The 9,880-nt window shown below is 52.2% G+C and overlaps 1 protein-coding gene across 1 annotated transcript in view; it reads left to right on the top strand.

The window, feature by feature from the left end:
- Positions 1 to 4,814: 4,814 nt before the first annotated feature.
- Positions 4,815 to 9,880, top strand: part of Otub1 (OTU deubiquitinase, ubiquitin aldehyde binding 1) — a 9,154-nt gene continuing 4,088 nt past the window's right edge. Inside the window, exons 1-3 of the mRNA XM_004643777.2 lie at positions 4,815 to 4,962; positions 6,987 to 7,048; positions 7,306 to 7,404. Coding sequence (XP_004643834.1) covers positions 4,905 to 4,962; positions 6,987 to 7,048; positions 7,306 to 7,404 — 219 coding nt within the window. The 5' untranslated portion in view covers positions 4,815 to 4,904. The remainder of the gene's footprint in view (positions 4,963 to 6,986; positions 7,049 to 7,305; positions 7,405 to 9,880) is intronic.

The following is a 9,880-nucleotide window of genomic DNA, read 5'->3' as shown; positions in this document are numbered from 1 at the left end:
GAATTAAATCCAGACCTTAGCATGAAATTATATTTCCATCCCTTTTTAGTCTCTAAATTGCTCAGGCCAGGTTGGCAGTTGGGGATTTCTCTGCCTCAGCTCCTTGGTCGTCTGTACCAGTGGTGTTCAGCGGGCACCTGAGTGTGGCTATACATGAGCTGCACACAGCCAGAGCCCTTACCCACATCTGGGCGGAACAGCTCCCTGGCCCACCAGCCTCTCCTGAATGACATGGTCTCACCTGTCCTTTTTGTCTGTGCCAAGTGGGTTGGTTGATTGCTGAACCCACATAGGTTCAGTGTTCCCCCAGGAGCCAGGGCTGCTAGGGCACCTGGGGCTGGAACAGTGGTCAAGGTGGCAGGTGAGAGCTGAGGAGTATGGTCAGCCTCAGGCCCCAGGTGTCGGATGCTCTGACTGACTCTTGTTTCCCGAAGCTGCCAATGAAGCTTGTCCCCTGGTCATTTCTGGCCTTCCATGTGTCCAGGGAGGACCCTGGGATCTGAGTGCAGCCAGCTCAGGCCTGCCTGAGGCCTTTTCCCTGAGGGTGGGGAGGGGCCTGTCCTTAGCTGTTTCCTTCTGAGGGGAGGCTAGAACCTGCTTTTGTGTTGGGCTGTGGAGGAGCTAGGCTTGGGGGAGCTGTCTGAGCCTATCATCCAAAGGGGTTGGAGAACACCATGTAATGTGCCAGGTTGGAAGCAGGGCAGGGAGAAAGGGACTGCTTGTGTCATATGTGCAGGGCTGAACCAGGGCAGGCTGGGGTGCTGAGCAAGGGCTTCTACGTGCCACCAGTAGGTGTGGGCAGAGCACCCTTGTGTGTTGTCTCCTCTCATACCTCAGGGTCACTCCCTTTCTCGCTCCCTGACTCCCTATGAGGAGATGCACTGTGGTTGGGAGCTGAGTGGGCTACAGGCCATTTGGACCTGCCTGCACTTGCGAGGAAAGGTTTGAGCTGCCGCGCTCCAGGCTGGCCTGGGCTTGCTTCCCCCTGGCTGTGAGCACAGATTATGTATAGGTCTCAGAGCCGGGTGGGAGGGCTGCTGCACAGTAAAGATGTGGCAGCAGAAGAGTTATCTGTGAGTTTCTATGGCAACTCCACCGCCCTGCCAAGGATTTGATTAGTTATCTCCTATTTTTGTGTCCCTAAAACTCCAAGGCATGAGTGACAGTGCCTTGTCCCTGGGAAACTACTCCCACCCACCCAAAGCTCACTGCCCCGCCTGGTAGAAAGCCAGTGGCTGCAGGCAAGTCCCTCAGACCCTGGTCTGAGAACACTTAGCAAAGCCCTGCTGCTCCTGAAACTTGTTTTCTCCCACACCCAGCACGCCTGGCAGCATGCGTGGGTGAGGGGATGGCTTGGAGAAGGGAAGGAGGACTTAGAGTTCCAATGACCTGTCACATTTGAACACCATCCTCCTCAGTCCTCAGTGCAGCTTGCAATCTCGTCACCTTCCACTGGCCCTCTCGTTCCCAACTTAGTCAGGGCCCAGCACAACTCTATAGAAGAAACAAGGCTTCATGTTCCAAACAGCATGCTGTGTCTCTGGCTGGATGTCCCCTGATGTGCCTGCTGAGCTGGGAGACTGCTGGGATGGCACCCTGTAACATCAGCACCAGTGAGGCTGCCCAGCCATGTAAGCTATGACCTCGGGTGGCCCTCTCGGCTCTTTGAGCCTCAGTTTTTGGGATTATAAAATGAAGATAATGTGGCAGGCAGAATATATCGCAGCTGTGATCTCTGGCATTTGTGAAGAGGTTATCTTACTTGGCAAAGGCGATCTTGCAGATGTGATTAAGGCTGAGGACCTTGACACAGGAGATTATCCTGGATTATCTGAAGGGGCCCAGGGTGATCACCAGTGCCCACCTGTCAGGGACCTGGCTTGTCCTTACTATCTTTGAGGATGGAAGAAGTAGGCCATGAGCTGATGGATATAGGGGCTTCTAGAAGCTGGAAATGTCCCCTCCCTTTACAGCCAGCAAGACTGTGGGACCATAGTTGTAGAAGTAGACACAAATGAATTCTGCCAACAAGGGGAGTAGGAAGCAGGTTCTCCCTTGAGTCTTGGAGAGGAATGCAGCCTACCTGAACCTTGACTAGTCCAGTGAAACCCAGACTTCTGATTGCCCCACCTGTAAGGTAATAATTTTTTTTTTTTTTTTCAGAATCAGGGATTGAACTCAGGTCCTTGAGCTTGCCAGGGAAACATTCTACTGAGCCATCTCCCAGCCCCATAATAAATGTTTTAAACCACTGGGTCTGTGCTGATTTGTTATGTGAGCGATAAAGAAATGCATTGGCCCTTGGGTGGGGCTGGCACCAACTGGTTGGACCTTCAACAACGTGTAGCGAATGAACTGTAAGTCATTTAGAGGAGCGTGGGTACCCTAACAAGCTGTGTGGGATTTATAGGGCAAGTCTCCGTTTGTTAGCCTTGTCCCTCTTCTGCTTGTTTCCTGGCTCGGGTGGCCTGGGTCCTGCAGGTGACTGTGACAACCCAGGGGCTGCCCTGCTCAGTGCTATTAGCCTGCCTCTGCAGCAGCCACAGCCTCCCTAGACACCAATTCTATGGCTGGCTGGCAGTGGGCCACGTTGGGTAAAACAACAGTAGCTCCAGAGTCACCTAGAGGCAGGCATGGCCTCCTCCTGCCTTGTGGGGTGTCTGTCTGCCTCCCTGGCCTGCATCTTCGAGTGTACTTTGGAGGCCATGGCTTCCTGTGAGTCTCAGCTATGGCACCATTGACACCATGTGTCTGTCACCTTCATCTGCTCTGCTTGCACCTTTACCTCAGATAGAAGTGGTTGGACGGCTCCAGAGCCAGCAGTTCTGTTACCTTCCTCTGTGGCTAAGTCTGAATAGACCTAGGTCCCAGGACAGGCCCTCTTCCTCTCTCCTACCCCAACAGAATCCTATGGGTATGGACATCAGGCTCCCGTATGCTCCCAGTCATGAGGGCAGTGTGTGAGAAGGCACCTGTGACATTCTGGTTCTGTGGCTTTTGCCTGTCATTTTTGTGACTATTACCAGCAACAGCCTAAACCCACCCACCTGTGCTGTCCTCTTTCTTCCTTTTTTCTTTTTTTATTTGAGACAGGGTCTCACTGTGTAGTTCAGGCAAGGCTTGAATTCCTTAGGTAGCCGAGTCTGATCTGGAACTCACAACCTTCTGAGTGCTGAGATTACAGCTGTGCACCACCATGCCCGGCATGTGCTGCCTATTTTGTTAGGTCCTCTATAGCCAGGGCCAGCAGCACCTAAGCATTTGTGTGGGGTGGCAAATTGGGAGGCAGAGACACCTGGAGCTGCTCAATTCTGACTCTTGGTAAATTTGCAGGTAGATTTTAGATGTTTGGGGAAAATTAAAACCCTAATATGGAAAACATAACAGGATAGGTGGAATGGGGAAAAAAGTTATTAACTAACAAATAAATGGGCATTGGAAAGAGCTGGGCAAAAGTTGACCATCCTGAGGCTGGGTTCAGAGCCAGAGCTTCCCTCTGGCCATGTCCTCCTCATTCTGCCTGACAAAATGGGGGTGGGGAGACACTGGGCAGTAGTGAGGAGAGAGCACTACACTTACAGGCGGCCCTGTGAAGGTTTGCGTTGGACAAACCCCAGGCCCTGGGAGTGAGAGTCACCCCGTTGGTGTGGACAGAACAGCACACACGGACCCCTTTAAGCTGCATAGCAGCTGCTCCCTGTTCTGACCTTTAGTCCACACCCCAACACCCCTCATGTACTCCTTAATCCAGATCAGGGGAACTGGGGTGGGGATGTCTTATAGTGCTTTTCAAGATTTAAAAGGCCTGCCTGTGCCCTTTATTAGGTAGTACCCATTCTCTCCTGCTAATTACAGATCTCCTTAGCAGATACTGATTTCACCATTAAAATAGAAGGAATGAACTGTTTGGTAGTCATAGGATCCACATATGGTGGACCTTTTGTATTCTTGAATTTAGAAGCAGCCAATTTCCCAAAGGCCCAATGACTGTCACGGTGCTGGGCCACAGGCTTGGCATTTGTACCCTTGCTGTGAAAAAGCCAAAGCAGGCTGTGTGGGGAGCCAGCTGCCCAGCTGCAACTGCTCTGGTACTGGTGGAGACCAGCCAAAGCCTTCAGTCCTGTTGCAGTGCCTGCCCTGCCCAATGGAAGGACCTGAATGGAGCTCAGGTTCAGCCTTCTTGAATGCGGAAAGACCACGGTCACGAGAAGGGTCGCTAACAACAGCATTTTTGACACTCATGGCTTTTTTTTTTTTTTTTTTTTTTTTTGGAGGTATTGGGTAATCACACCCAGGGGTGCTCTACCGCTGAGCTACATCCCCAGCACTGCTTTTTAAAAGGATTCTGTTTTCACACTACTAGAAGGACACAGAGCCCAAAGTTACGTCTAAAGCTTTGGTCTTAATACTAAGATGTTTTATCTGTCCGACCGCAAACTTCGGGAGTAGGGGTTGGTAAGCTTCAAGGTTGAGGTCGCAATGCTCAGGGGTGTCAAGATGGTGGCATCATTTTCTGCCTCCTGGCCCCATGTTCTGCACTGCAGGTACAACTGAGAGCAAGAAGTGTAGGATCTTTCTACTTATCTCAATAGTACCACCCACATTTCAAACTTCAGCGAAACAGAAAACAGGCTTTTTATCACTACCGGAACCTTTGGGAACCTAGGAATTTGGAGCCCAGCGACTGTACAGGGTGAAGCGCGAGACTAGGAACCTGCCTCTCGCAGAACCTCGGGCATACTGGTCTATGACTGCCACAGCGCTGGGCACCTGTCAGTTTAGCACTGCCGAGGGTATCCCGTTGCTAGGGGCGTTGCCAAGGAGGGGCTGCGTGGAGAGGCTCACTTCCGGGAGGAGGGCGATTAGTAACCCGGAAGCGGTCGGCAGTGCGGCGCTGTTTAAAGATGGCGGCGGAGGAACCTCAGCAGCAGAAGCAGGAGCCGCTGGGCAGCGACTCCGAAGGTACGGAGCGACAGGCTATGTCCGTCCCGGGATAGAGGGGGCGAGGCCTCCTGCTGTTTCCCAGGAGGTCGGGCGGGCAGGGCAGGCAGGGCAGCCGGAAAGGAGCGAGGCGTGCGGACCGCCCCTTCACGCCTCCGCCGTCTCCCCTCCCCCTCACAATGGAAGGAGCCGCGGCCGCCGCGACCCCCGGGCGGGCGGGGCAGCTGCGGCCCGCGGCTCTTCCCGGGCGCTCGTGGGGCGGGGCCTGGGCCGCTCCTCCCGGCGCCCGAGCTCTGGGCGCCGGCCAAACTCTCGGGGCTCAGATCCCGGCCGCCTCGCGCCTCGCTGTCAGGAGGAGGCCGAGGTCAGGCCCAGCAGACTGCATCCTCCCGACGGCAGGGGATGCCTCGCAGGCCTGAATCGCAGGCGCTGCCCGTGCCTGCTCGTGCCTGCCCGTAGGGATGCGACCTTTTCCAGTGTTTTCTTGCTTTTCCAGGAGCTCCCATCCTGGCCTTGCAACCCCTTGCTAGTTGCCTAGGAGTATTTTTAAACCCCTGAGATGAATCTTTCAAAAACGCCTCTTGCTTTCTTTTTCTGCTCGAGTTGGTCTCTGGGGACTGAGTAGGTCACCTGAGTGGGCGAGACAGTACTGTTGTAGGGCATGGAGTCAAGGCGTAAAGGAAACTCTGGGGTGGTAGGCCCAAGGAGATTGACCTTAAAAGTCATTCAGCACACACCCCACCCTAAGGAGGGAAACCCAGGTATCTCAGGGACTTGTTTGGGATCACATGTATTCTTAGCTAGATCATATAGACAGATGCATCCATGAAAGAGGCCCAGTGTAGTGGCACACACCTGTACTCCCAGCTCAGAGAAGGCTGAAGCAGAAGCCCCGTGAGTTCTTGGCTAGTCTGGGCATCATAGCAAATTCCTGTCTCAAGGCAGATAAAAAAAAAAAAAACCTCACGAGGTCTGGAATTTAGGGCTCTTACCCCCGCCCCAGTGGTTTGCCTAGGGTAGGGTCCACAGACTTGCCCAACTTGGTGATTCCAGTTTACTACTACCCTAGTTCAGTGTGGTGGTGAAGGTAGTGGTGGTGTCCTCATTTTGCAGGTGAGGAACCGGCCCTGCAGTGAGGTAACAGGAGTGGTGTGTTGAAAACCACAGATTGCAGTTAGACAAATCGGAGACTTTTTAAAATTTTTTTAAGATAGAGTCTTTAAGTGCTTCTGCCTCAGCCTCTTGAGTGCGGGGGTGCGCCACATGTCCAGCTGCAGATCTGGGTTTGACCACATCTTTTTACTAGTTTGACCTTGGGCAGGTTACTTCTCTCAGGATTTGTTTGTCATTTGCAAAATAGCCATCATTAACAATACCCTGGACAGCTGAGAGATGAAGGGTGAAATCTCTGAAGTGCAGCATACAGGATGTTCTCATCTAGCCCAGGAATCCATCTCCTCATCTTACTTTCCCCAAGAGATGACCCTGCCCCACCCTAAAGCATCCCTGACTGTCAGGAAGTGATGTTAGAAAGCAAAGAGGAAGGGTGTGTCAGATCTGGGAAAACCACACTTTATTGGGGCGTAATCACCTTTTACTCCCACTCCCTTTTTCAGTGCTGGGATTCGAACCCAGGTCCTGTGCAACATGTTAGGCAAATGCATACTGTGTCACTGAGCTACACCTCCAACCCTTTTCCCTTTCTCTCTGTCTCTGTCTCTCTCCCTCTCTCTCTGTCTCTCTCTTTTTCTCTTTTTCAACAGGGTCTCACAATATTGCCTAGGGGTGATCTCAAACTCCTGGGCTCCAGTGATCCTTCTGCTGGAACTGTAGTGTGTCACTGCACTTCCCTACCCTCTCATTTTAATGGTGAGGAAATAGAAGCTTAGACTACCCAGATTGCACAGTGGGTGGGGCAGGGTGTGAGACATGCTTCCAGACTCTGTATCTGCTCTTCTCCTCCTGAACTGTTTGTCACTGGCCCAGCTGCTTGCAGTGGACATGGCCAGACCCTACAGTAACCCTCAGCTTTTTCATTTTTCTAGGTGTTAACTGTCTGGCTTACGATGAAGCTATCATGGCTCAGCAGGACCGAATTCAGCAAGAGGTGAGAGCTTAAGAGGGTTGGGGAGCTGTAGCCAGCATCTGCATCTACGGGAAGCCCCAGCCAGGCCTGAAGCCTACTGTGTGTCTCTACCTTTGGAAGCTGCTCCTCCCTAGATAGTGCACTGATAGTGTACTGAGAGGCTGGGAGGTGACTGTGTTGTGGGGTGACGGGCTCAGTACCCCTTTTGTAGGCATCTGGCTATTGGCATAGGTGACTCCATTTTTTGCCAGAACATAAGGGGTTCATGTCTCCTGCAGATTGCTGTGCAGAACCCTCTGGTGTCAGAGCGGCTGGAGCTCTCAGTCCTGTACAAGGAGTATGCTGAGGACGACAACATCTACCAACAGAAGATCAAGGTGCGAGCCTGGCCTCAGGTCCCTGCCGGGCCTGCCTCTGGCAGTAAGGATGTTGGGGGACACCTGTTATTGCTAGTTCTTGAATTATGCAGGCTCTGGACTCTAAAAGACCTTAGTTCAGATCCAGACTGCTACTTAGCTGTCTCCTAGGCGGGTCCTTCCTTCAGCTTCTGAGCCGTGGTGCCCTCATCCCCAGGATAGGGACATTGACAACATCTGTCTGAAAGGTGGCTGTGAAGGTGAGGGAGGCAGTGCTTATGTGGGTAGGGTCAGGTGCGGGCTGGGCAGAGGCTGAGCAGACTGGGGGCGGGAGGGTGGGGACAGGGGTTGCACAGGACAAGTCCCACAGCCTCTGCATGGGCCCTTTAACCTGAGGCCTAGAGCCTCCCATATACTAGGCTGCAGTGTGACAGTGGATGTGACAGCGACAATATCCACGAAGTAGAGCGGGGACTCAGAAAATGTTATGTTTCCTTTTTTCATGGTACTAAGGATTGAACCCAGGGCTTTTGCACTGAGCTTCATCTCCAGGCCCCCTTCTTTATCCCAGCCCCCTTAAAAAGAAAATTATGACAGAATTTTACTCCATTGCTAAGTCACCCGGCCTGGGTTTAAATATGTGTTGCTCCTGCCTCAGCCTCCCAGAGTACAAGGATTATAGGTATGCACCACAACATTGACTTTCTAAATTTATTTATTTATTTATTTATTTATTTTTTGCGGAACCAGGGATTGAACTCAGGCCCTTGTGCTTGCCAGGGAAGCACTTATTCCACTGAGCCATCTCCCCGGCCCCTTGGCTTTCTAAATTTAATTCTTAGATATGGTCTCACTAAGTGACCCAAGGTGGCCTTGAACTTATGATCTTTCTGGATTACACATACGCACCATTGCTCCTGGTTGAAAATGTTAGTCTTCCTACTTTCATCTTAAAGATCGGAGATGATTAGACCTTTCTTCCCAAAGGAGGGGCCTTCCTTCTGGTGTCCTAACAGGTACCCCAGTGATTCACACTATAAGGAGGTCAGGTGGACAAGGAGGACACCACAGTTCAGAAGTAGCCAGATGGCAGTAGAGATTAGCCGTGCTGTCACTCCATTGTTGCCAGAGCAGCCAGAAATCATGAAACTCCTGATTTTTACCAGTTGGCAGCTAAGTCACCTTTAGTGTTGCGTGGGACTGGGGGCCAAGTATGCTTGGTGATACAGTGTTTGCCTGGCATTGTCCAGGCCCTGCTTCTGTATCAGCACTGGGGGAAGAACTGTGTGGGCCAGACGTCCTTCCTGCAGCCCAGCTCTGGTCTGCGGTCTGGGGTCTGGGGTCTGCTCTCACCTTTGCTCAGGATGTTCGGGATTTTCACAGCAGGCCTGAGGGCAGCTGAGGGCATTAGCTTTGGAGCCAGTACACCTGGGATGACGAGAGGCCAGCTGTGCAGCCTGGAGCTGTGCACTGAACTTGGAGCCCCTGCTTTTCTCTGGCTGAAAATGTCTCCTGGTTCATGGCAGGTGTGGGGTCAGGTGGAGTGGGGTTACTGCTGAACTGATGTTCTCACTGCCATGATGAGGGTGCAGGAAGCAGTAGGCTCCTCCTGTTCTGTGTCGTTGGTTTCTAGGCCTACTTGTCATACTAGGCCAGCAACAAGGTCCTTGGTTTTTTCTCACTGTCAGCAAATGTCTGAGCGTCCAGAGCTGGCCATCTGCAGGAATCTGCCTTAGTGGCGGAAGTGCCCTATTTTGTCTGTTGCGCCAGAGCCCACCTTCCCTCCTTGGGCAGTGAGACAGGGTAATAGTTCCAGAGCCCAAGCAGGGCCTGAGAAACGGGCCTGAGGATTTGTAGAGTGAAGGGCTTTAGTACTTGGCAGGCTGCTTGGCAGAGTATGCACTCAGTGATTGTGGTAGCAGCAACATTTCAGTTTCTTTGAAGCGACTGTGTGCTGATCATTTAATATTCCATGGACTGTGGTCCAGGCACTGTTGAGGTACTCAGGGTGGAGTGATGCCTAAAACTGACAAAACTCCTGATTTCACGCAGTGTACAGTGCAGAGTGCAATAAGCCAGGGCCAGGGATATAGCTCAGTGACACAGCATCTGCCTGGCCAGCTCAAGGTCCTGAGTTCGATTCCTGGTACACACAAAATGCAAGCCAAAAGAGAGCTAAAAAGACTGCTGTGTCAGGAGATGGTAATGCTATGGACAGAAGTAAAGATGGAAAAGGAGCTTGGTAGTAGAAGGGTTTGCAGTTTTAAATATGGTGGGCGTTGGGTATGAAGATGCATTCCTGTAATCCCAGCATTTGGGAGGCTGAGGCAAAAGGATTGCCTGGAGTTTAAGGCCAGCCTGGGGTATAGAGCAAGACCTTATCTCAAAAGAAAGAGGGGGTGCTGGTGAGATGGCTCAGTGGTCTAAAGCACCTACTTAGAACAAGCTAAGCTAAGCAAAGCACAGAGACCGCAGTTCAATCCCCCAGCACCACATG

The sequence above is a fragment of the Octodon degus genome, unplaced genomic scaffold (assembly GCF_000260255.1).
Source record: "Octodon degus isolate 3935 unplaced genomic scaffold, OctDeg1.0 scaffold00184, whole genome shotgun sequence".
In the NCBI taxonomy this organism is placed as follows: domain Eukaryota; kingdom Metazoa; phylum Chordata; class Mammalia; order Rodentia; family Octodontidae; genus Octodon; species Octodon degus.
The sequence above is the reverse complement of the archived record's forward strand: the minus strand, read 5'-3'. Positions and strand labels throughout refer to the sequence as shown.